Genomic DNA, 25,586 nt, shown 5'->3' with positions numbered 1-25,586 from the left:
TTCATTTCAAACGAGAAAATCAACTCTCTTTCTCATTTCCAATCTTATCCCCATTAAAATAGTATCATAGCCTTAAGCGGAGAAGAGATGCCAAGGAGGAAATGATGTCTCAATTTCATTTAATTCTTTTGGCTTATTTTTTTTAAGCAACGCCAGTTCAGCGAGATGAGAGAAATTCTCTATTTGTCCAAACATCTGTTTTGGAGATGCACGCTAATCCAATGGAGGGAGATTCAACTGGATGGGAGCTCGGATCTGATCAATCAGATCTAGTATATGTATATATATAATATATATATATAAAAGATTAGATCAACGATTTAGAAAATTTTTTGAATTATCAAAAAAAAAAAAAAAAACACTAGGGTTTTCTTCCGCTGCACCAGTGTAACGGCAGACTTTTTCAGTAGTAAAAAGAACTTTTCGTCTCAGCTCGACAATGGCCTTCTCCAGCGCCACCTTCAGAGCCTGCGATCCCTCCTTCCTCCCCCCAAACCCCGCCAGCCCCTCTATCGACTCCGCTGCTCTCGCCCGAAACACTCTCTTCTTCGAGTTCAGGGGTTTCGGATCGCGTTCCAATCACAAATCCGGATTCGCTGCGGCCTCCAAAGAAACCTTTAATCCTGTCTCTTCTCTCGCGAGCGACAGCAGACTTTTCGCCAGGAATGGCAATTGGAGTTTCCATGCAGAGCACGATCATGGGAGTGGAGTCGGCGGCGGCAGTGGCGGCGGCGGCGGAGGTGGTGGTGGTGGTGGTGGTAATGGTGACCGCGAAGGGGATGATGGCGAAGATGATGGTGAGGAGGCTGAGTTCGGGCCGTTGTTGAAGTTTGAGGAGGTGATCCGAGAGTTGGAGGCCTGTGGGGCGAGCCTGCCTTCTGACATGTTGGAGGCGGCGAAAACCATGGGGATCCGAAGGGATTTTCTCTTCAGATACTTAGACCTACAGGTATTCCTTCTCGAATTGTACCCAAAATCTTAACTTTTCCAGAAAGTTCACGCCTTTTGTGTTTCTTACTTAAAAAAGGCGGCACCTTGGCCACTGGGTGCTTTGATGAGGTGCTGCTCGATATTTCGGGATCGAATGCTCGCTGACCCGTCATTTCTTTTTAAAGTTGGAACGGAGGTCTGCTGATTTTGGTTACTTTGAATGTTCTTGAGGTTGAATATTAGAAGTTTTTTTTTTTTCATTTCAATTGACTTATAGAACAATGCAGATTGTTATCGATTCTTGTTGTGCAACATTTGCTGAAATTAAAAAGAGGGGGAAAGATTTTTGGGCAGAATTTGAGTTGTATGCTGCAGACCTTTTGGTTGGGATAGTTGTCGACATTGCTTTAGTGGGTTTGTTAGCACCTTATGCACGTATTGGGCAGCCATCGGCATCGACAGGCATTTTTGGAAGCTTGACACGTGCTTGTGGAGCTCTGCCTAGCAGGTAAGCAGCTTAAGATCTCAAATTGGATGCATATGAAAAAAATTGAGTATCTTCAATTTGGTTCTCTTTGAGAAAATAGATGTTCGAGGTTTTTTCTGATCTGCTTTAGTGCATTCTTTAGATTTTTAGTAATGTCAGTTGCATGATTTTGTTGTATTTTGATTTGCCATTGTTGATTGAGTTGATGGTATTAGTGCCCCCCATTGCTCACCTTACTGATTTTTTTTCCCCCATAATCTGAACATAAATAATTTCTTAATGATTCAATGATCTGAGAACCAGCCATGATTAATGTCCTTACAAGTTTCACAGAGAGCATTATGCATAATATTATTTATACATAATGATGAACGAAAAAGCGTTCTTAGCTATGTATTCCACAATTAACTTGAGCATTTTTTCACCATTCCTAGTGAGAGGTTTTTCTGCCATGATTGGCACTTCAAGGACTAACGTTTAATCATCTGTCAGGATGTGTTTGCGGAATACATATAGCGCACTTATTTTGTAAAAGAAAGATAGCATTGGCGTCAACATCATGAACCTTATTTTATCTACTAATTTCCATGTGAATTTTCAGCTGTGATGGTGATTATTGTAATTAATAATAACTTCCTGTTATGTGAACTATTGACTTGTGAGTTTGTTTGAAGTTCCATGGGGACTTCTCTTTGTTATGAATTGCTTTCTTTATTCAGTTCAGTTCATTATCCATTTCTTTTCACCTCACATTTTCAAATATGCTTGTCAATCACTTTTGGCATAAAATGCACCCGGAGATTGTTGTTTTCAGTTCAGTTGGTTATGTTATTCCTTTGTTGGGCAATCATGGGATCATTGGTTGGAAACTTCTTGTCAGTCACTTTTGTGCATAGGATTGAACACAGGGATTATGATTTGATTGATATCATTGCCTTATATAGATTATATATATGGATAATTACTTAATCAGTAGGCATACAATCATGCATCTCACACTATGTTGGGGCTGTCCTTTCCTATTTCTTCTTTGCTAATCTTTGAGATAGCTCTTTTTTGCCTGAAGTTTCTTGGAATTCTTGATGTAGCATTTTTGAAGCTGAAAGGCCAAGCTGCAAATTTACAATTCAACAAAGGATTGGAGCATACTTCTATAAGGTAGCTTAGAGCACATTGTCATCATCCATGAAGTTTTATCTTTTCACACCTTTTGTGCTGATGTCATTTACTTATAATTTATCTCATGAACATAAATTTTTAGCCTTCCAACACCTCTTATGCATGTCATGGATGCAGGGAGTATTATATGGTTCGGTTGGATTTATATGTGGCATTGTAGGCCAAGGGATTGCCAATTTGATAATGACTGCCAAAAGGTACAATCTTCAATCTTAGCATACATATCTCATGATTTTATGGATGCATTTGAACAAGATACCTTCTAGAGGAGATCTGCTAGTGGTGCTTTTCACATCATTCTCAATGTGGGAGCATTTGATGTTCCTGCTTTTCAAATTTGTACCTTTGTGTTGCTTTAGTGGGTTATGATATTGTGATCCATTGGATATTGAGAATTTGTGGTCCATCTCCATTTTGAACAAGTTTATACACGTTCCTGGTCTATGCCCTTGTATGTTGACTGTCTACTATCATGCTATCGTTGGACTTGCCTTGACATATTGTGGGGATTGCACAAGAAACTTGCAAATAGGTACATGCATAAAAACATGAAATTATATTCTCCTCTCTAATTTATGCTTCAGTAGCTGAATTGCTGATGGCAAAGGAAAATATAATGCCATGTGATCAATGTCTAAGTCATTATGCCAACACTGTGTTGGATGCCAAATATTTCTGCTCATCCAGAATACTTGGCGTTTGATATTTGGGGTGGATATACTTCTGAAAACAAATATGCAATCATGCAACTATCTATATATGTGATCATTATTGGGGGTCTTTTGGTGAAATAGGATTTATATAATTGGAATCATAGAATCTGAATAAAACAAAATTGTCACAGTTTGTAACATTTAATGCTCAACAGAATAAAACTGATAATTGGTTTTCATCCTTAATGTCATCTAGCATGAAGCATCTAGGTCGACTTTCTTTAATAGAAATGCCTGTGTTCATGTACCTCGCACTGTTTTATCGGCTTTTCAGTCATGGGAATTATAATTTTTCACCTCATCGCAATTCTTTCTTGAATCTGTGCATTCACATTCCGATTGGGGAATGCTGCAGATACTTTGGCTTATATTATTTTAAATTGTTATTGTTATGTGCTGTTGAGCTTCTTATTTAATTCTAATTCTGGTTCAATTTTGACATATGATATGAGGTTTTACTTGCAAATTTTTGCAAGGTGTTGCTTAAAATGTTACATACTATAATAACACAAATTCCTTGGAGAGGGGTCCGCTTTCTGCGTATCTTCACCCTTTTGCTGTCCTATCTCCACCCATTTCATGGATACATATCTGAAAAGGAGAACGCTTATTACAGTGCAAATTCCTTAGCATGTTTTCACCTGCTTCTTCACATTTTGCCTTTCTTTTCAAATGGTTCAGCTCTCTGTTTCTCTAAGAGATGAGAACTGCACCAGATAGAAGAGGAATTATATTTATTTACATACTATGAAAAAAAATTCCAGTCATTAAGAGGATGCCGTTGTTGCATGAAGAGCATCCAATAAGGGTAGCAGATTTGTGATAGTTATTCAAGACAATCTTGAAAAATCTCGGCAAAACTTTCCAATTCAAAGTCATGCATTTGGCTATATGTGCTTATAGGTGGACTATGTTAGGTGCATCTGCCACATAATACATGTAGGAGGTGGTTGCCTGCCCATGCACTTTCTTGAATTGATTATTGTTAGGAAAGCCATTCTTCACTCTCATATAGTGGGATAATCTACAAATAATATAGGTAAAAGAAGGTGCTCATTATTTGTTGCCTTTGTGCAACAAAAGTATCTGGGAATGTAGGGAATGCTTGTAGATGATGAAAAAAAATGTTGCTTAGAGGGCTTAATGGGAAGGGCACCGAAGATCTAGGAAAGTAGTTACTCTTTCAAAGTTTCAAGAAGGTGTGTGAAGAAGAAGAAAGGTCCAAGCCTTTGAGGGTAAAAAAGAAAGTTGAGCTCAAGGCTAAAGGCTAATGAACACATATGAAAGAAAAAATGCCAAGCAATGGAAAAATGAAAATAGTCATCCTAAGGAAGAGTTAAATCATTTTCTGATATTGCTAATTTGTGTTTTTAGATGAAGGGTTAAAATCAAGATTTGTCGTATCGTATCGAATTGGGTAGTATAGGGTGTACAATATTGTTCCAGTCTAGTACCAATATGCAATACAGGGGGCATACCAACATAGCAACACTTAGTATGCGATCGGGCCCTTATCAACATGATAACAAATTGGCACTAGTACGGGGCCTGGTACCAACATGACAAACCTTGGTTAAAATGAAAGCTAAACCTACTGCTGCAATTTATATTTGAAAATACACAACCTATGTGATTGAGAAAAACTTTAGGTTATTCTCTAGGAAGAAGAATCAAGGATAGGCATATGAAAGTGCCAACTATCTACTATGAGAGGATCAGAAAGTAGACCCTATATAGGATGTACACCTATGCTAAAACAAATGAGTGCAGTTGATTATTGGTTGATATGGGAATGGGGATGAAAAACAAGAAATACTTTTTCTATAAATGTGGACAAATGGAAGTTTAACTTCTAAGGAAGCATTTGCGCGAAAAATTACTTCAACTTTGAAGTAGTGATGCATAGAAGTAGAGATTGTGAGTGCAAGGGTACTGTAATGTGCGACCTTTTAGCAATAATATTTCAGGCAAGCATGTGATAATGCAGCTAAGATAAGGTTTTTGTGAGATGAAAATATCATGTATATCCTATGAAAAGATAGTTCCATTTAATCTTCTAAATAGGGAATGAACCATAATTGTGAAATGCTCTAGATGCAACAGGCATGAAGTTAGTGACACACTTTATAAAATTACCGAAGCTAAGTGAGAGTCACTAATAATGCATAATACGGAGACAATAGAATTGTCTTGCAATAGAAGGCAGAGGTGAAAATCCCAAATTTCTAAATGAACAAGGTCAAAAGGGGGAGCAGATTATCTGCTACTAAATGGAAAGGGAAGGTCAGGTGCATCACTTATGACTAGGGATCCAAGTGGGCTTGGGCTGGCCTGAGGCCTATTAGGTTTGGGCTATGGGCTGGCCTAAGGCCTGTCGGGTTTGTTTTATGGGCTAGGCTCGTGTCAACTCGGTTCAGGTTTGAGCTTCAAATTAAAGCCTATAAATATTTTGAGCCAACTCGAGTAGACATTTCGCTTAGGCTAGACCTGGCGTGAGCCCAAGCTCGGACCTAGCCTGAATTCAAGCATGGTGTCAGTCCATATTCAGCTTGATATCTAGCTCAAGGTCAATTTCTGAATTCAGTTCATTGGGTTTGGTCTAAATGACCAATAGTTCGACTAAGGTCATGGCTGCTAGGTTTGCTAGGCTCTACTTCTCTCAAAGAGTCTTGATTGGCCAATGCCAATCCATTCAGCTAGGATTCTTGAAGAGCCCCGATCAGCCACTGCCTCCTTCGCCCATTGCTTCTTTCAAGCAGTAAGTGCTTGGTGGCTGGCCAAGTTGTCGCGGTAGCAGACATCATTGTGGGGCCTCCACAAGGAGCCTAGCAGCTTGCAATCCTAGAGAATGGAGTTGTATAGGAGCTAGTCGAGGTCTTGGAGTTAATTTGGGAAAGCCCAGATGGCCTCGAGGAGGTAAGCACAAGAGCAAATGGTTGGATGGGCGTCGGGTTGAAGGTGAGGGAGCAGTTACAAATAGCGATGGCATCAGCAAGGCAGCTGGTGGTGTGGTAGGTGGCGGCATGGCCAATGAAGCAAGGAGAGAGACGGAGAAGAGAGGACAAGAAGGGAGAGGGAGAGAGAAAGATAGGTGGGGTAGAAGACAAGAAGAAACATCAAGACTTCCAAGTTGTCAGCGGGGAACTCATCGTTGATGGCCCAAAGATGAAAGTAGATGGCAACTCCCAAAAAGAGAGTCATGACAAACCTAGAGGAGGGTTCTATTCCACATGCCCCTCCGAGCTGAGAATTTGATCTCCTGGAGCCACTGATGAGGGTCGGCCCAGTTGAGTTTTGGGTTGGGATCAGGCTTGGGCTCAGCCACTCAGGTCAAGTTGGGCTTGTATATTTTTACAAAAAAAGTTTAGTCCTAAGCCTCGCCTGAAGTCTCAAAAAAATTCAGGCTAGGCTTGGGTAGAGACATGGCCTAGCCAATCCAACCTAGCCTAGTTACAACCCTGCTTATGATACTATAAAGAAACAAAATTATATGGTAGGAGGGTAAAGACATGGCCAATAAGTTAATGCCTTGTAAATTTTAGAGAGGTTGATGATATGAAGCTAGACATAAGGAAAAAGAAGTTGCTAATGGAGGCATGTAGATTTCCAACTCTACTAGCACTTCTAATCCTTCAAGATTTATGACAATCTTCTAGAAATAAGAATAAAGTAGATGAAATGATGAATTTGGTAGTTATGGGTTGAGTATTGGAATCTAAATTCGTTTATGAATAGGGAGATAAAAAAACTTTAGGAAGTTTCAATCAAGTAATAATAGTAGAGGGAATACATTTATCATCTGAAATTTTTAAATTCAATACATTTATCTTAACATATTTATTTTCGTTACACCACCTTTCTTCTTAACCCTTTTTATTGTCCAACACTCTAAGCCTTACAAACATTGCAATATCATGTCTCTACAAAGTTCCCTTAAGTTGTCAAGGTTATCTTTAATCACATAATACCCTTGAGCAAAGATTGTCAAACCATGCCGAACTAGTCTGTTCGGGGCATACTGAACCGGATTGATCAATTACCACTATGATTTAGCTGATCGAAATGGATAATAAAAGGCTAGGCCTATTCAACTTCGAAGTCTCGATTGCTCACTAGTGTCGCTTGATCTGTTCGATGTCCTAATCTCATTTGAAGCCATCCATGGACGACGATGTACAATGATTATGACATATGAGCCTCTCTCTCCTTCTCTTCCCCCTCCCAGCTCTCTCTTGGTTTGTCGCTGGTCTGGGGCTCATGAAGCTCTCTATTGATGATTGAAGCTCTCGGCCTATCTCTTTCTCGCTCCCTTTCCCTCTCCCCCCTCTCTTTTTGGTTTGTCACCAAATTTTGGGCTCTTGAAGCTCCCTATCAACGGTTGAAGCTTCTTGGCCCACCTCTCTCCCTCCCTCCCTCTCCTTCCTCTCCCCCGCTCCCTCTTCCTCCCTCTCTCTACCTTCCTCTCCTTTTCCCTCTCCCCCTCCCTCTCCTTATTTCAGTATGCTCCAACATGGTACAATATGAATGACTGGTTGCTGGTTGGTATATGCGTTAGTTTTGGTTTGGCAAACTTTGCCCTAGAGGCACCTTTCCTTTCCATACAATCAGCTATATACTGGTATGTTCTTGTATAAGTATGAAAGTGAACACTTCAATATTTTTATTGTTTTCATATATTCTCATTTATTTCGAACTTTCTACTTATTTATATATATTTTTCATGAACCTTACTTTACTTCATACCAACTGCATACATGCTCATGTATTCATGTGCATAGCACATATGCACTTCGTGGTAGCCTAATCATCTGCATACTGAGCTACTTTTTAAAACTTTAAAGTTTAAACCGTATAGTTATGAACCATCTTTGTTTGCACTAGAAGACAAGGATGTATTAGAAGAAAAAGACATTTATGTAAGTTATTGGTAAATGATCAACAAAATGTGTCCCTCCTAGTCCTTATAATAAAACCCTCCTTCATAATCTTCTCCACTAATCCTTGGTGAATGTTAGTAGTTTGTACATGCATATCTAGTAGAAACATAAATATCAAAAGAATAATGCTCCCACTAAGACCAACCATGTTAGAATATCCAGTTGCTAAAGTCACTAATGCACCTGAACGGGAATTACTAAGGAAGGGAATGATGTTCACTTCATATATGATGATACATTTGACTCTGTAACCTAATGGATTGACCTACAGGAGATGAAGCATCGATTACCTAAACGAGCAAGAGCATCTGATGTTGATGGAGAATTGGATGTTTTTACAAACATTCAGTGAAAGTGCATTTCTATCTTTTGGGAAGAATAAGCATTGGAAGTTGAAACTGGAGCTCATAGTGCTTGTTGTTAACCTTTCTAAGATGGAGCCTAAGTTGACCTCCCATGGAGATATCTTCATAGTTTAATCTATGATTAAATAAATCACCATCAGTTACTTTTACTTCCATATCCTCTAGGGAAGTCTTGACCAGCACATCTACTGTGACTTGTTACTTGTCCTCCACCTTCTCAAGGATTCTGTTTTTCTCCTAGCATAAAGGCAAATCTTTCATTCACATTTTGGACTTGATAATTTATCATATTAATTTCTGAGATTTTTGTGTCTCATGCTGCTGAATAGAACATTGAATAATAAATAATTTACTTTTGCAAGCAAACAACTGCTAGATTTGTCTCCATACTGTCTTTTTAGTTATTTCACCGTTCATTTTAGCTATTTATGTTCATTACTGAACTTTTTATTATGTCCAGGAGTGTAAAAAAATCAGAAGAAGATGTACCTGTTCCACCGCTTCTGAAAAGTGCAGTTCTTTGGGGTATGCCTAGAACTATTAGGAATGTTTACTCAACTTGTTATTTTTCTTTTAAATTTCTTTTATCTTTATTCAACAATAAAGTTTGGAGTTGCCTCATATTTTGCCGTTTCTGTTTGAATCATCTTGTTTTGGCAGGTTTCAGTTAACCTACTGGAATTTTTTTTAAATATATAAATTACGAGTAGGAATTCAACATGAATACATCATGTTAACAGCCAGTTCTGTTAATCATAAAACATTCAAAACATTCCCTAACTTCATTGGCTCTTCCTTTGATCTGTAGTTAGCCAATCAAGATTTTAAAGGAATTTTGTTATTGTTGTCGCCTTGTGAAAAACAATGCAGTTGCAGTTTCATTTGATCTCTTTCTTTTGTATGGGACCATCTGTTTGATCCACCGTTTGCTATTGGGTCTTCTCTGTTGCTGTCTCTCTTCCTTCCCATATCAATTTACTGTACCTTGCTCAGGAGGCCCTCCGCTTCTTTTTGGTGTTGCCATGATCCTCCAGTCCTCTCTTTTCATAAGCCTTGGTTTCTCGCCCCATTTGTTCTTTAAGTACCAGCTTGCTCCTAAACCACTTCAATGTAAATCCTCGAGTAGGTTATTGAAAACAAAACAATAGGAACAGCAAGGAGTGCAGCAGATTAAAGGAAGGCTCATTGACACATCTCTGCTGTTTGCAGCATGAGAGATCTGTAAAAAGAGGGTAAAAGAAGATAAAAGCAATGCATTAAAGAAAAAATTATGAATCTATGCTGCTTATGATCAATGAACTAGAATTTTGATTGTCTCGAGGGTGAAAAAGTACTAAATTAGGGTTACTCGGGGTTATGCCATAGTTTTGTCTCAGCTCTCAAAGGCTAGAGCTGGTAGTGAAGTCTGGCTTCTTGCATAACCTGTCTTACCAGCATTTGCTCCTTATGCTTTTATATTATCATTAAACATGCTCATTATGGGCTAGTTTTTTTGCTAATGACCTGGCCAAGAGTGCTTTTGATAGGGTTTAGTTTGTTACTTTATTGTGACAGGATTTCACTGACCTGTCTTTCCAATTGATCCTATCTTATGCTTGTCCACTAATCAAGCACTTGTATTAAAAAAAAAGGAAAAAAAAAAACTAAAAAAAGTGTGCCACCCAGATAACAGATCATCATGCATGACTTAACAATGCCAAAGCTCAGAATGATTGTTATTACATCAGAAGAAGTTCATTTAGGTTAATCAAGTGACACTTGAAGATGCATGTTTATTGATTGTTTTTTGATTAAAAATGGTTTCCAATGATAATGCCACCAGAAATGATAATCAGTGTAAATTAGGGAATGATGGTTATGATGGATGATTGCTGTTGCAGTTCCACTAAATCTATTTACCAATATGTCGCATTTGTGAAGTATGTAGCAGGATCATGCATATGTGCAACTATTGCAAAATTTTGCTCATTGGTGCTATTCTGTTTAAACGTATCCAATAGTAGTGCAGTATCTATGACAAATATACATGTACAATTTATACATACCATGAATTACACTTTCTTGCAACCAGCCCTTTTAGTCTAACTAGTAAACATCAGAGATTCAGGTGTGTTTCTCGCGGTTTCTTCCAACACCCGTTACCAGATCATTAATGGCTTGGAACGTGTGGTCGAGGCATCACCTGTAGCCAAACGCATTCCACCTGTAGCGATGGCTTTCACAGTTGGTGTGCGTTTTGCCAACAATGTTTATGGTGGCATGCAATTTGTGGATTGGGCTCGGTGGGGTGGTGTTCAATGATGGTATATATTCTATGCTTTTACTGTTGTTTCTTTACAATCCAATACTGTGAAAACATTGTACGATATGTGAGTTAGATGTTTATGTTAGATTTGTTTTTGTATTTATATCAAGTTTGATGTGTATAACAAGTATTCATATTTTATAGTAGGAAATGTCAGCTTCAAGACGAACCTTTCACTCATGAGCTCAAATTCATTTTGCCCATCAGATAGAAAACCTAGCTATTTCTTGTGCATTCATATCATCCAAGCAAAATTTGCCTTCTACTTGAATTCTTTTAGTAGGTAGTATAATCCTGTTCCACTACCTGGCTGCACCTTTTACAGCAAGCAAACTAGTTGCCTTGCATGACCAATCCATTGATTGGAACATGAGATCATTTTAATGGTAACCTCCCATTTAATTTATTGGATTGGATAATGAGCTTCAGAATATTATATATTAAATTGACTGATTGTTGAATAATTGCTTTGTTGTAAATTAAGAGATAGTGATCAAATAAATTCAATAGCCTGTTGGAATCATACTATACTTAACAATAAAGTTATTCAAACATATGCTTGTCTAGAATCATGGGTTTCAGTTTGCTTCTTTTACCTTCTATTGACATCTGACCTTCATAATAGTCGGGAAACTATCCTGTGTGCATTTCAGAATATTCAATACCACAACCTGCATTTGGTTGTTTATATCATTTGTATCAACTTGGTCGTAGCAATCTGTGATTCCTTTAATGGCTAAATCAAAGTTGAAAATGATATTCCAAATTGAAAGTCACGAGAGATTCAGCCTAGTGATTTTTTTCTTTAAAGCTATGACTATGCAGCATTTTTGGTTTAACTATTTCTTGACATGATTATATGTTTATACCTTTTATCTTCTATTCTGATGTTAACTTAAAAAGTTCGAGTTATGCCTTTGGAGGGATGGGCAAGCATGGCCCTTAATGTTGGACTTAGATAAATGGTGGAGGCATAGATTTTTAAGACAAGTGTTGGAAAGAGTTGTAGAAGTTTTGAGGATTATAATTAGCTTGGTTAGAGCCTATAAGATCCAAGCATATTTTGCTTAAAGTAGCAGATTTGCAAATAGCATGTTTGTGAGGCAACAAGTATAGGTGGTGTTAGAATCCCTAAAATAGCTCAACTTACTTACCCAGAGTAGTGCTAATTTGGCTTTGATCTATTTGTTAATTGATAGTTATTTTATTTCCTTATTTATTGGGATTTGATCATCTAAATGCGGTCGTCCCTTATTCTTTGGGATTAGAATTTGATCCTCTAAATATGGTCATCTCTTATTTTTTGGGATATGATCCTTTAAATATGATCATCCCCTATGTATTTATGCAGCTATTATGTCATTGTAAATGACAAGAAAAAACAATTATCTTTTTCCTCATGGTATCAGAGCAAGGTCCTTGGACACCAGATTTTTTTTAAGGCCTTCATTACCTTCAATCCTATCTCTCCGGCCTTTATTGCCGTTACTGGCTATCGCTCGTCCCATTCTCCTTTATCGTTGAACCATGTTAGAAGCCACTACTCCGGCCTCTGAAACTGCGGCTAGTAATTCTACTGGACCGATTTTTGGCAATCCCACTACTTCGAGTGAAGAACTCCAAAGTATGACTCCCTCCTACCGGTTGGATGGAAAAAACTATCTCCGGTGGTCGCAGATTGTCAAGATATTTTTCAAGGGGTGTGGCAAAATTCGTCACTTGACTGAAATAGGATCAAGTTCTACCGATCCCAAGTTTCCAGCATGGGATGAGGACTCCATGATTATGTCATGGCTTTGGAATTCCATGCAACTAGATATCAGTAAGAATCTAATGTTTTTGCCTACTGCTTGGGATATTTGGGACACTGTTCGCCTAACATACTCCAAAATGCAAGATGCTGCTGTTATCTATGAAATCAAGACCAAAATCTCGACCACCAAGCAAGGTAATCTCTCTGTTACAGAATATTACAATCTCATGAATGGATTTTGGCTTGAGTTGGATTACCACTAAGATATTAAGATACATTGCAGTGAAGATGCTAAGGCCCTTGTTAATTTGGTGGAAAAGAATCGTATTTTTCAAGTTCTTATAGGACTGAAATTTGATCCACTCCATGTACAAATTCTTAGGAAGGATCGGTTGCCTCCATTGAATGAAGTTCTCTTCCTTATTCGTGCTAAAGAAAGTCGAAGGTTTATTATGTTAGAAACTTAGACCACCAAAAGTTCAGCAATGATCTCTACCAAGATTCTGGATGGAGGAGGCAAGCCAACTTCTCTTGGCCAAAGCCGTGGTGACAAATCAAATGATAGCTCCTCTCCAAAACAATCCACCCGAGACAATCTTTGGTGTACCTATTGTAAAAAGCCACACCACACGAAGGAGAATTGCTTTAAACTTCATGGCAAAGCCTAAGTTCTCAAACGAAGGAGAATTGCTTTAAACTTCATGGCAAAGCCTAAGTTCTCAATTGCCATGGTGGATTTAAGGGTCAACAAAGGGGACAAGTCAATTTCACAAATAAGGAGGGACCTCCATCCAAATAAACTAGCTTTGAAAAAAGAAGAAATCCGAGATTTCAGCAAAGATGAGATTGAAAAATTGCATGGTTTACTCATTTCCCTTTCTAATTCCTCTAGCTCATCTTCATTGGCCCAATCTGGTAAGTGTCTCATTTTTGAAATTTTTAATGCCAACCCTGTGAACAATTTCGGCTCCTCGATCATTGATTCAGGAGCTACTGACCATATGACCAATATTTCCACCAGATTTAATACCTGTAAGCCAAGGCTAGGCAACAAGAAAATTACTGTTGTTGATGGCACTCCAATAACTATTGCAGGATAGAAAACCATCAAATTAACATCTTCTCTTTCCCTACAAAATGTCCTCCATGTTCCCAAGCGGTCCACCAACCTCATTTCTATTCATCAGCTTACAAAAGACTTAAATTGCCAAGTGACATTCTTTCCTACTCATTTTGTGTTTCTGGAATCAGATTCAGGGAAGATGATTGGATTTGCTAAGGAATGGCCTCTATCTTCTTAAAGGTGTGAGTGGTTCTATAGATGAAGGGGCTCGATTGACTCTCTTGTGCTCCTCCAAAAATATCCTCTTTAACCCTTCCACATCATCCAACAAATCTGAAATTAGGCTTCATCACCTTCATTTTGGACATCCACCATTTCAATTATTAAAGAAAATATTTTCTTTACTCTTTAAAATATTTCTACTGATAGTTTCCATTGTGATACTTGTGCAATTGCAAAACATCATCGTGTGTCATTTTCTTTAAGTAATACAAAGTCATTCTATCTTTTTTTCTTGGTACATACTGATGTTTGGGGATCATCTAAAATACCTAATATCACTGGTGCTAGGTGGTTTGTTTCATTTATTGATGATTGTACGAAAACAACTTGGTTGTTCCTCGTAAAAGAGAAGTTTGAAGTGCCACATCTTTTCTATTTTCTACAAAATGATAAAGACATAATTTAGGGTTCCTATTAAAAGGATTCGATCAAATAGTGCTAGGGACTATTTCAACCTAACTCTATCCAGCTTCTTACAAAATAAAGGCATTATCCATGAGTCTTCTTGTGTTGACAAACCCCAACAAAATGGAGTGGCTGAACGAAAAAATATATACTTAATGTCACTCAAGCCCTCTTATTTCAGTCCAATGCTCTTAAAAAATTTTGGGGGGAGGCTGTTCTAGCAACAACCTATTTAATAAACTAAGTGCCTTCACGACTTGATTACAAGAGTCCTATACAGCTCCTATCCGACTTCTATCCAGATTTTCATTATTCAAACACTCCACTTAGAGTGTTCAGTTGTGTCCTTTGTCCATATTCACCAACAACATAGGAGTAAGTTGACCCTAGAGCCCTCAAATGCATGTTTGTAGGCTACTCAAACACACAAAAAGGGTACACATGTTATTTATTCTCTATCCGAAAAGTCTTCATTTCCATAGATGTCTCTTTTCAAGAAAATGAATCATTTTTCCAACCTTCCCATTCCTATCGTTAGGGGGAGAAGACTAATACAGATATGGAATGGGGTATTCCTTTTGATAATTCAGTACCTCTTATCCCTCCTTCCTTGTCTCCATTGGCCTCTCCTCGCAGGTCTCTTCCTCTCCTTCTCCATCAGTACCTCCATTGGAATTATAAGAGGAACAGCACCAGCAGCCGAGCTCCAAATCACCAGTAAAACTACTAACATATTCGAGAAGGTAGAAGTTCAAGCCAGAGCTGAGACATTCATGAATCTAAGCCGGATCCAGATAATAAAATTCCTCTTTCTCTTACTACTATTGAGTTTGATTCTATAGAGTCTACACCCTAAGATTTGAACTTACCAATAGCCTTGAGAAAAGGAACTAAAAATTGCACTTATCATCCAATTTCATAATTTATTACTTTTCATAGATTATCCCCATAGTACAAAAGTCTTCTTACCACTATAAACTCAATTGACAGTTCCAAAACCATGCAAGAGGCATTAAAAAGTAAGAATTAGATACAAGTCATGAAAGAGAAAATGAATGCACTAGAGGGGAATAAGATTTAGGAGGTTGTCACTCTCCCTAAAGGAAAACAATCGGTGGGATGTAAATGGATTTATATATTGAAATATAAGGCTGAAAAGAAGTACAAGGCGAGATTAGTCGTGAAAGGATATACTCAAACTTATGGAGTGGATTGCTAAGAAATTTTTGCACTTGTAGTAAAGGTGAATATTGTGCACATTTTATTATCTATTGCCGCTATGTTTGATTGGTGTTTGTAGCAGTTTGATGTCAAGAATGCATTCCTACATGGAGACTTAGAGGAGGTCTTCATGGAACCTCCACCCAGATTTGACGGGAGTTTTGGGGCCAATAAGGTATGTCATTTAAAAAAGGCACTTTATGGCTTGAAACAATCACCCAGGATATGGTTTGGGAGATTTACAAAAGCCATGCTGAGAATAGGATATAAACAGCGTCAAGGGGATCATACATTGTTTATCAAGCACTCAATTAAAGATGGACTCACTACTCTATTGGTCTATGTAAATGATATTATTGTGACAGAAAATGATGAAGCTGAAAAGGAGTCCCTCAGGAAATACCTAGCTCGAGAATTTGAAATCAAAGAACTAGGAAAACTCAAGTACTTCTTAGGCATTGAAGTAGCATACTTAAAAAAGGGTATTTTCATCTCTCAAAGGAAATATGTGCTAGATCTACTCAAAAAGATAGGGAATCTCGGCAGCAAATCATCAAGCACACCTATTGATCCAAACCACAGAATAAGGACAGAAAAAGGCAACATAGTGGACAAAGGAAGATACCAAAGACTTGTTGGAAGATTGATCTACCTTTCTCATACATGGCTAGACATCGCATACTTAGTAAGCGTGGTAAGTCAAGTCATGCATAATCCAAAAGAGGACATTTGCAAGTGGTTCATAGATTCTTGCATTACCTCAAAGCAACATCAGGAAAGGAAATTTTATTTAAAAAGAGAAAAGGATTGACTCTAGAAGCCTACACAATGCAGATTATGTAGGATCCTAAACAAACAGGAGATCAACATTTGGCTATTGCATCTTTCTTGGAGGAGATTTGGTTACATGGAGAAGCAAGAAACAGAATGTGGTTGCGAGATCCAGTGCTGAAGTTGAATTTAGATCAATGGCTCATGGAGTGTATGAACTTTTGTGGCTAAAAATAATTTTGGATGATCTCAGAATTAAAAAGGAACTATGAAGTTGTATTGTGATAACAAGTCTGTTATAAATATTGTACATAATCTTGTTCAACATGGCAGGATGAAGCACATTGAGATAGATAGATATTTCATAAAAGAGAAGCTGGATAGTGGCTTGATTAGCACCTCTTATATGCCATTAGATTATCAGTTAGCCGATGTTTTAATAAAAGGACTACCTATAGCAAGATTTTAGGAACTCACAAGCAAGCTGGGAATGAAAGATATTTATTCAGCAGCTTGAGTGGGTGTTAGAATCCCTAAAATCTCTCAACTTATTTATCCAGAATAGTGCTAATTCGGCTTTGATCTATTTGTTAATTGGTTGTTATTTTGTTCCTTATTTGTTGGGATTTGATCCTCTAAATATGGTCTTTTGCTATGTATTTGTACAGCTTTATGCGATTGTAAATGATAAGGACAGACAATTATCTTTTTCCTTAGGTGGCATCGAAGAACATTACAGGGTATAGCAGTTTTTTTTTGTACAGCGGTACATATTCCATTCAAATCCTAGATTTTAGGGGTGCTACTGAGCCACAGCCTCTTTCTAGCCCAGCTATGGCGGAATGTGCTTGATAAACAAATCGCTATCCCTACTTTCATTGTTATTTTCCTTAATTTCTCATATCCAAACTTACAATATTGCATCTATGTTATTACTATCACTTTATGATATTACATGTTTCTGTGAAAGCTTGTGGTAAGGGTACCAATAAAAATAAATTGATATGCTTCAAGAAGGAAAATTATTCATATCGTAAATTGAATTTATAGAGAATATGTATGCTTAAACAGATACAAGTGTTAGTAGTAGTGTTGTATTTTTAGTCCTTTTTTTGGGGTCTTAAGCCCAGGAACAATTAATTTATTTTTTTAAGCTAATCATACATGTAGTTATTGCTAATATTTAGGAAGATGCATTATGGTGTATTATTTATTGATGATATAGTTGATTAATGAAAAAGATTAAACATAAATTGGATTTATGGAAGTCTTAGTGGATAAGGGCTTAAAAATCATAAGGACAAAAGTTGTTGGAATGCAATTTAAGTGAAAATAGGAACTCAATTGAAAATCACTGCTCTATATTGGATTGATGGACAAGCGGTATCTTAGAGATGATTTTTGTTGATTTAAAATCTATTGTACAAAATAGTGGTGAAATAGATGAGGACACATTATAAATGAAAGACTGGTTGGATGAAGTGGAGAGTTGTTTGTGGTATCGTGATAAATGAATACCATGGCAACCTAAAGGATAAATTTATATAATGGAAATAAGTTATAAAGTTGTAGGGTTTACTATGTTGGGCAATAAAGAGGATCCAAGAAAATATGTTGAAAATAGTAGAAATGAGAATGTTGTAATGGATATGTGGTAAAATTAGTAAAGCGAGAAATGATTGTAATATAGGAGCTATAGGAGTTGTATCAATTAAGAAAAAATGATGGAGAATCAATTAAGACAGTGACAATCAAGGTCGGTGGTATCGGTACCAGGACCCATGCTAGTTGCCTGACGGTGCAATTCTATGTTGTGCCGATTCGCCACGTATCGAGAAAGGGGATTCGTGGAGAGAAGGGAGGAGGGAGAAGAAAAGATAGGAAGAGAGAGAGAAGGGGGACTTAGAAGCCTAGTGTGTTGACTTCACTTAAAGAATGGCAAAAAAAATTTGGCTGAGTGAAATAGGGACTCTACTTAGTGGGGCCTGCGGATGAGCAGACAAAGAGAGGAGGGCTTCCGAGCCCCCTCTCTCTCCCTCTCCTGGCACCTCTCTTCCCCCCTCTCCCTCTCTTTCTTGCTCTCTTTGCTTCTCCCTTTCCCCTTCACCAATTTTTGGCACCAATGGGAAGAATCATGTTGGTCCACCCTAAATCAGGCAATTTAGAACAAAATTTTATGTCTCCGTGGGATAGAGGATTTTCTGGTTGTCCCATCCTATTCCTATAAAAAAATGGGACCGAGACGGATTCGGGACTTCGAAACTCATCCATACAGGGAGAGAAGAAAGAGGAAAGAAAAGCAAGGAAAGATGAAGAAAAAGAAAATATTGAAAGGAAAAAAAAAGAAAAAGTGAACAAAAGAAAGGAAGGGAGAATAAAGAAAAAGAAAAAAATAATAGAGGAAAAGAAAGAAATGAAGGAAGAAAGAACAAAAAGAAAAAAGAAAAGAAAGAAAAGAAGGGGAGAAAGATGGAAGATATTTACTAGGATGCATGACTAAAACTACTGTCAGGACGAAACGGGACAGCGGGATATTTCGTTCCACAAAGAAACCGGGACACCTTCGTCCGGGATTTAAAATCTTTGTTTAGAGCCATATAGTAAACTATGATCAACATTTGTATTAAAGATTTTTGGGAATATAGTAAAAGAGGATGCTTATAGTCTCTGTTGAAGAGAGTAGCAAGAGTAGGGGAAGATGAAGGTTACACTGATGAAAGTTGTGATGATAAATATGGAAAAAGTTTAAAAAGGCCTGTATGCTTAAAGAACCTGTTTGTGTAAGAAGGCTTCATTAGCAAGTCTGTATTGAAATGTCATGATAAGAGCAAGAAGTTTATTCTTTCTATGATAAGATAAATCACGTTGGAGTTGGAATCCATGATCTTTGATGACATGGGATATAGAGGAAGGATAAGTCACATGAATCTCTTCCCACTCCCATATTCTGTTGCCTTTTTAAACTAGAGCTCCAAGCCTCCAGCCTCATAGTTCTTTATTAGCTGACTAGTGTCTTCTAACATCCAAACATCATGAAAAAAAATGTCAGATGTGGTCCTAAATCGGAATGCTTGGTAAATGAGGGATAAAGTAAAACACAAGCAGTTAGGACAAGGTTATGGTTACGGTGGTCCAAGGGTTTGGGTGCTTGGGTTTTGGGCATGAATGGTTATACACTGGGGGTCAAGGATGATGAGAAAATAGGGGCGAGCATGGCTATTGACTGTAGAGAGGGGAGTTGGGCTTAGAATGGGGTCAGCCCCCTACCCCCCATCTCCCACACACCCTCCCCTCCTCCTTCCCCTTCTCCAACACCCCCCCCCCAACTTTTTTTTGGGGGGTGGGGGAGGTAAGTTTGGACTGGAGTTTCAAGTGGATAAAAGAAGAAAGAGCTTTTTTGACCTTGACATTAGATGTGAACAATGTGCCGAGCTCAGTATGCTGAAGCAAGGTCTCAATTCTTGGTATCATGCTCTACAACGGTACCTATAGGGCCATACAGGCACTGTATTGTATGCCCTGGTATTGGCATGTGGTATAGTGTTGGAGTTGGCATGACACATTTACCATGTGCCATCATGGAACTGGATCGAGCTGCAGCATTGTCTTGGTACTATTCTAGGTTCATACCATACACTCTATAGTGGCCAGTACGATTCAATACTTAAAACCTTGGGTTGAAGTATAGGTCCTATAGGATAAGTGTTTTGGGACCTTGTTTTGAGTTGGCTGGGCCCGATTTGTTGACACCGAGGCTTCCTCAAAAGTACCTTATTATTGCTATACCATGTATTTAGTTGCCAAAATTGAGGCCTTCAAGGAACTTGGTATGATGCAGCAGCAGGTTCGGGGAAGCAGATACTCAAAATAAAGAAGTGCTTAGGAAGCTGGTGTGGTTTAAGTTTTCACCAAGTTTCCAAAGCAGATGTGTTACCTAGGTAGGAGTATTAGCATACACTCTATTGAGGGTGGTCATTCTTAATGCTATAAAAAAAACATGCACTCTTCAGTCTCACAATGTTTAGCAAAGATGGCTTTCAGACTTGTGGGTGAAATAACTTGTCAACCATTTAAATCTTCTGGTGACTCATCACATTGGGCTAAACCATGAGTGATGACAAGTCTTAAATGATAACATCTTAGGTAACTCGGTTAAGAGTTAAGGTCACTTCAGTTAAGGTATCTCCTTAAATACCTTTACATTCAATTGTTACTTTTTATAAAAAAGTTTATTGACATTTTCCATTCATCAACTTTTTTCAGGAAATGTCCTCTTTATTTTATAAATGTTTTCTGCAGGTTGACAGGAACCAATAGCTCCATACAATACTTTTACTAACAAACTCCATACAAGTCAAGCTTAGGATGCAAATATTTGTTGATTTTGAAAATTGTCGGGATTGGAAGATGAGAAAAAGGACTCTCGTAGGCATGACATGTTGGAGTTTTATGGTTTCATGCATGCATGATTTTGCAAAAAGAATATGCAGTGGAATTTAAAAATTTTTCAGATTAAATCTAATTTAATCTAAGCATGCACAAGATCATATCTTCAAACCATAATCAGAATAATCATATGTGAGATAAGATTCAGATACAGAAATCAAATAGAGAAAAATAAATAAAAACATACCTAGACATGGATCAATCTTCAACGTGAACAGATAATCATGGATGTCTTCCGAAGGTTTCTTCTAGCCGCACAAGCGTCCGGCCTCTACGGATATCCACACGAGACTCTGATCTGATCAGAAGCCTTTTGATCTCATTGGGGTACTAGCTCCCTTGCAGAAATCGCATCTTGATGGTTGAAAATCTTTTTTTCTCCTAAGACACTCTTAGAGAATAAGAAGATGTAAGAGGATCTTGATCTCTATGCTAGAGATCATGAGAAGAACCCTTCTCTTTTTTTCTTAAAATTTCATGTACCAAATCTCTATAATAGAGATATAATAAATTTTGTCCAACTTTTGGACAAAGAAAGGAGGAGACATCCATATCTTTGCGCCCCTACAAGTTCATGCCGTCCCTCTTTTTTTTTTCTTTTGGTTTTCCACGGTAAACCTCTGGTTTTTAGCATCTAAAACCTGGTGTTCTCATCCCTTTACACGTCCCAAGTGGTGGGGGTATTTATAGGCTAAAGGGAATTATAAGTTAAATAGGAAATAGAAGTCCAAACCTATTAGGACTCTCACTTAATTTTGTGCCGCCCATCACAAGGATTCCACGCCCAGGTTTTTCACGGGATTAAAGGGGTTTTCTCTTCTTTCTTACACGTTAATAAGGAGGGGAAAAGTGGCGTCAAATCTGGTTGGATGAGGCATCCAAAACAGGTTGTGGCGTGGGACTTTTGGGCGCATAGATTGGAGGAGTTTCAATCACATGGGACTTTTCTTTAAATTATTGTTTTAAATCCAATTAAAACATCAATAAATCCTAATCATATTAGGACTTGATTAGACTCAAATAGATGGAAAACCAAATCTGATTTGGAGTCTAATTAATTTAGATTGGATGTCTCCTAATTAGAAGAGTCTTAGTCCAATTGGACTCTTTCTTGATGCTTGAGTCAAACTCAATTTTAATCTTAATCCCATTAGGATTTGGTGCACCATGAAAAGAAGATTCCTAGTCCCATTAAGAACACATATATCCTAGTCTAATTAGGAATTGGATCAAACCCAAATCCTAATTCAACTGGGTTTCATCATCTAGTCCTTTTGGGGTTATCTTATAACCCTATAGGGTTGATCAAATCAAATCCAAAATTAGTCAAATTAAATTCAATCAAATTGGGCTTGATACAAGCCCTAATGCTCAATCAAATTGAGCTAATTAGCAATCCTATTGCCAATTAATCCTCCTATAACTTACTAACTCTTTAGCGAGTTATATAATGCAACATTTGCATTAGATCAATTATCAATCAAATTGATAATCAAATCTTGTTACGATTCACAATCATAATTCAACCATCTAATCAGTCAAAAGCCTCTTTTGTGTGTGACCTCATAGGTTCTATTCTGTCTGGTAGTGAGATATATTGTGATCTCTATCACAATATCATTAAAATTTTTTTCAATGGATTGGAACAATTCCAACTCTGTCCACCAAGGCTCATTGATCATCAAGATGATGCTTGTGAGTCTCACAATCCATCAGTGACACCTAGCAGTATGTAGTGGCAACCCAGTAGAATAAAAGATGAACTTCTAGGTACAGTTAGTGCATGATACAGTCCCTCTATCGTGAGTCCCGACCAGATGGCAGGTCATGGATAAATCGTCAAACCTCAACATCGGTCATATGATAGATTTAATCAGTTTGAGTCCATATGTGATTTTATGAAAACTCTTTTTCATTAATCACAATACTATGGTCATAGACTTAAGGACAGCTTCTTAAATCCCATAGGACTACTTCCTTCTACTAGGGTCAATAGATTCCATCTTGATGCACACTCTACTCCTACAGTGGATCAACTATGGCCAACGTCCACTACAAGGGCTCATTGAGATCCATATTGATGTGTCAGTCAAACTCCAACAGCCTCACTGCGAGTAGTAATGCCACCTCAGGTCAAAGGACTAGTCATACAACTGCAGCATCGAGAAAGTCACTGAGTGAGCAGACATCCATGTGACTTCTCGTGTTGGTCACGCTCAGTGCTAGTTCTCTAACAATACCAGCACTCTCGCTCCAGTATCTCTATACTGCAGACTCGAGACTCATTTATCCGAAGAAAGCGATCCGTGCACTGGTCTATTCGGATCAATCACCTTCTTCATGATGATCCTGTGATTAGGAGCAATTTAGGAATCAACCATCAACGATACATGTCTCAAATTCTCAACTCTTTGAGAATGTGTCATTATCTTGTTAATTCTTTGGATGATTCATAGACACATAAATATGAATGATACTATAACTGCCCAATAAGTACAAAATTATGTCCTAGAGATATGAAATGTGTCAGTCAAAATTGGCTTTTAGGACATACATCCAACATGACATTGTTTTGCTAAATTTTTATGGCTGATAACCGAGAATCGTCGTGAATCATGGAAGTCTTAGATATCATAAACTTGAGTTAGACAGACCTGGATGGATGAATCATGTTAAAGTTCTTTTATATTAATGTTGAAATGTGAAACTGTTATAAATTGTTAATGATTTATATGATTGCCTAAATTAAATGGTATGAGGTCTAATACAAGTTGGTTAGAAAAAACCATGTTACAATTTTACGTACATTAGAAGAGGATGCAAAATAAATAATTAAAAAGCAATAGAACCACTAAATGGATTCCTACCTCCAAGCGACCTATAATATACTACTTTGCTATCATTAAATTACGCTGCAGTTATTACTTATTTGGAAGGAGTTCTGATCATTCAGATTAGTGTTAAGAATCATGTACTACTAAACTTCAATAAAAACTTCTGTATCATTTGTCGGCAAATGCTCATGTCAGCTGTGTGGCCTTCCTGTTACCCATTGCTTCTCTTCCTTTCTTCTAGCTCCTCAACTTCCAAACATTTTTTTTTTTTAAAATTTGTCTAACTTTTGCAGGGACCATGCAAGATAAAATGTCCACTGACAAGGTGTCTGAAGCATTTTGTGTCTGGAGGTGTCCATGTTTTGGCATTGCCTTTTCCTTTGTTGATATTGATGCGATACAAGCAAAGCACCAGCACTTTAGAGATTAATTTAACAGAAAATTCTCTTTCACTAGGAAGGGAAATTGATTGAGTTCTAATATATGTTAAATTACGTAAGTATTTTTCTGAAAGGTGCTTTTGCTGTATGTAACATTGCATACAAGAAGGAAATTTTGCCTGATTCAGCTAAAGCTATTGTTGTAATCAGGAAGTAACAGGGTATTCCATTGCTTAGCAATTTATTTTTCTGTAAATGATGCATATTTTTAAGAGCTCAGTCTTGCTTTAGTTGCAGAGTTACATGTTAGAAGTACTTGGCTTGTACAAGCTAGTTACAGTATTTGCGAATTAAGCTTATTTTATCTAATCTTGCTCTTTTGTCATAAGGAAATCAAAAATGCTCACTGGGGGGCATCACCGTGTCATTCTCAGTCTTCAATTCCAAATGAGTCCTAGAATTTTGCGATATTTATTATGTTTCCTAACATAATAAATCGTTTGCAGTGTTAAAGATTATTTTGATCAGCTACTAATGGCCTTGCTTCTTTTGTCGCTCTTTATGGGGGCAGGTGGTTTAGGAATCATCACTTGCCTACAGAGTTTTCTGAGTTTGTACATTAAGATAGGTCAGCATGTATTTTACCATGGAGTGATATAACTCTCATCACTAAGACAGGTCAGTAAGAAAAAAAGAAGTGTGGTCTGGCCTAGCAATTAAGGATCAAGTTCCTTGTTACTCCAACCGAAGGATTGACATTTTTAAGGGGTGGTTCAGTAAGGGAGAAAGAGGGGATGAGTTCAAGGCATCCCAATCTCATCTGTTGGAAGATAGACTATACGTTGCATTAAGATGTCCTCCTATAAGCCAGGGAACTGGCACCAAACTTCTTACCACAATAATTTCTGCCTTGAATGCTCTTTAGGACCTTTCATTCTAGTGAAAACACCATTTCTTTCTAAGTTTCAGATCTTTGAAATGATTGAGAAAAATATTGACAGCCAAACACACCATAAATCGTTTCTACAACTTCAGAATAGCCTTCAAACAGTTTAATAATAAAAAACTGCTCTGCTCCAAAACAGCTTTTGATCTCAAATGTAGCTTCGTTTTTTTATTTTTATTTATTTTTTTGAAGGGAACAGGAGGTAGTTTGCCCACCCCTTTTTGTTGGAAAATGTAGCTTTGCTAACACTGCCTTTTATTCGAAAGCTACAGCATCCCACCTTCGTAGGCTCCTGATCAGCTACAATATCATATTTAAAAGATTTGATAAGATCCTTCAAATCACTAGCAAGGGAGATTCTAAGTAGCAAGATCCAGATTCGCAGCAACAGGAAAGTTGATGGAGATAGCCCTTGCATCTGGTACTGGATTTGGCTTTACGTTTAAAAGAATCTCCCGTTTAGGCTTTCATTCTCTAGGACAAAGCCACATAAGTTTCCAAAGGCTTCTCACTGCGTACTTCAGTCACCATTGAGTTGTTGTCCTGAGCCTTTTCCTTTCCCAACATTA

At 37.7% G+C, this 25,586-nt stretch overlaps 1 protein-coding gene across 4 annotated transcripts; it reads left to right on the top strand.

Moving 5' to 3' along the window:
- The first annotated feature begins 386 nt into the window (after positions 1-386).
- On the top strand, positions 387-24,361 carry LOC105053711 (protein RETICULATA-RELATED 1, chloroplastic). Of its 4 annotated transcripts, none has more exons than XR_833499.4 (8): positions 388-949; positions 1,028-1,126; positions 1,218-1,438; positions 2,506-2,575; positions 2,714-2,793; positions 9,072-9,136; positions 10,711-10,914; positions 23,985-24,122. XR_833499.4 is itself a non-coding variant. In XM_010934969.4 (8 exons), exons 1-7 carry the CDS (start codon positions 440-442, stop codon positions 10,910-10,912), a joined length of 1,239 nt encoding a protein of 412 aa, XP_010933271.1. In that variant the 5' UTR covers positions 389-439; the 3' UTR covers positions 10,913-10,914; positions 23,985-24,361. The 4 variants fall into 4 exon arrangements, 3 of the variants coding, with proteins under 3 accessions (XP_010933273.1, XP_010933272.1, XP_010933271.1); XM_010934969.4 differs by having other exon boundaries at positions 389-949; positions 10,719-10,914; positions 23,985-24,361; XM_010934971.4 differs by lacking the exon at positions 1,028-1,126 and having other exon boundaries at positions 387-949; positions 10,719-10,914.
- Positions 24,362-25,586: the final 1,225 nt, after the last annotated feature.

Source organism: Elaeis guineensis, chromosome 11 (genome assembly GCF_000442705.2).
Source record: "Elaeis guineensis isolate ETL-2024a chromosome 11, EG11, whole genome shotgun sequence".
Classification (NCBI taxonomy): Eukaryota; Viridiplantae; Streptophyta; class Magnoliopsida; order Arecales; family Arecaceae; genus Elaeis; species Elaeis guineensis.
Note: the sequence above shows the minus strand (reverse complement) of the source record. Positions and strands in the feature narration are given on the sequence as shown.

What these genes read in the sequence shown, in the direction of transcription:
- LOC105053711 (XM_010934969.4), top strand. Translation starts at nt 440, where the DNA reads ATGGCCTTCTCCAGCGCCACCTTCAGAGCCTGCGATCCCTCCTTCCTC. An exon ending in TCAGATACTTAGACCTACAG is followed by an intron (nt 950 to 1,027) that starts GTATTCCTTCTC and finishes TACTTAAAAAAG; the next exon opens with GCGGCACCTTGGCCACTGGG. An exon ending in TTTTTAAAGTTGGAACGGAG is followed by an intron (nt 1,127 to 1,217) that starts GTCTGCTGATTT and finishes AGAACAATGCAG; the next exon opens with ATTGTTATCGATTCTTGTTG.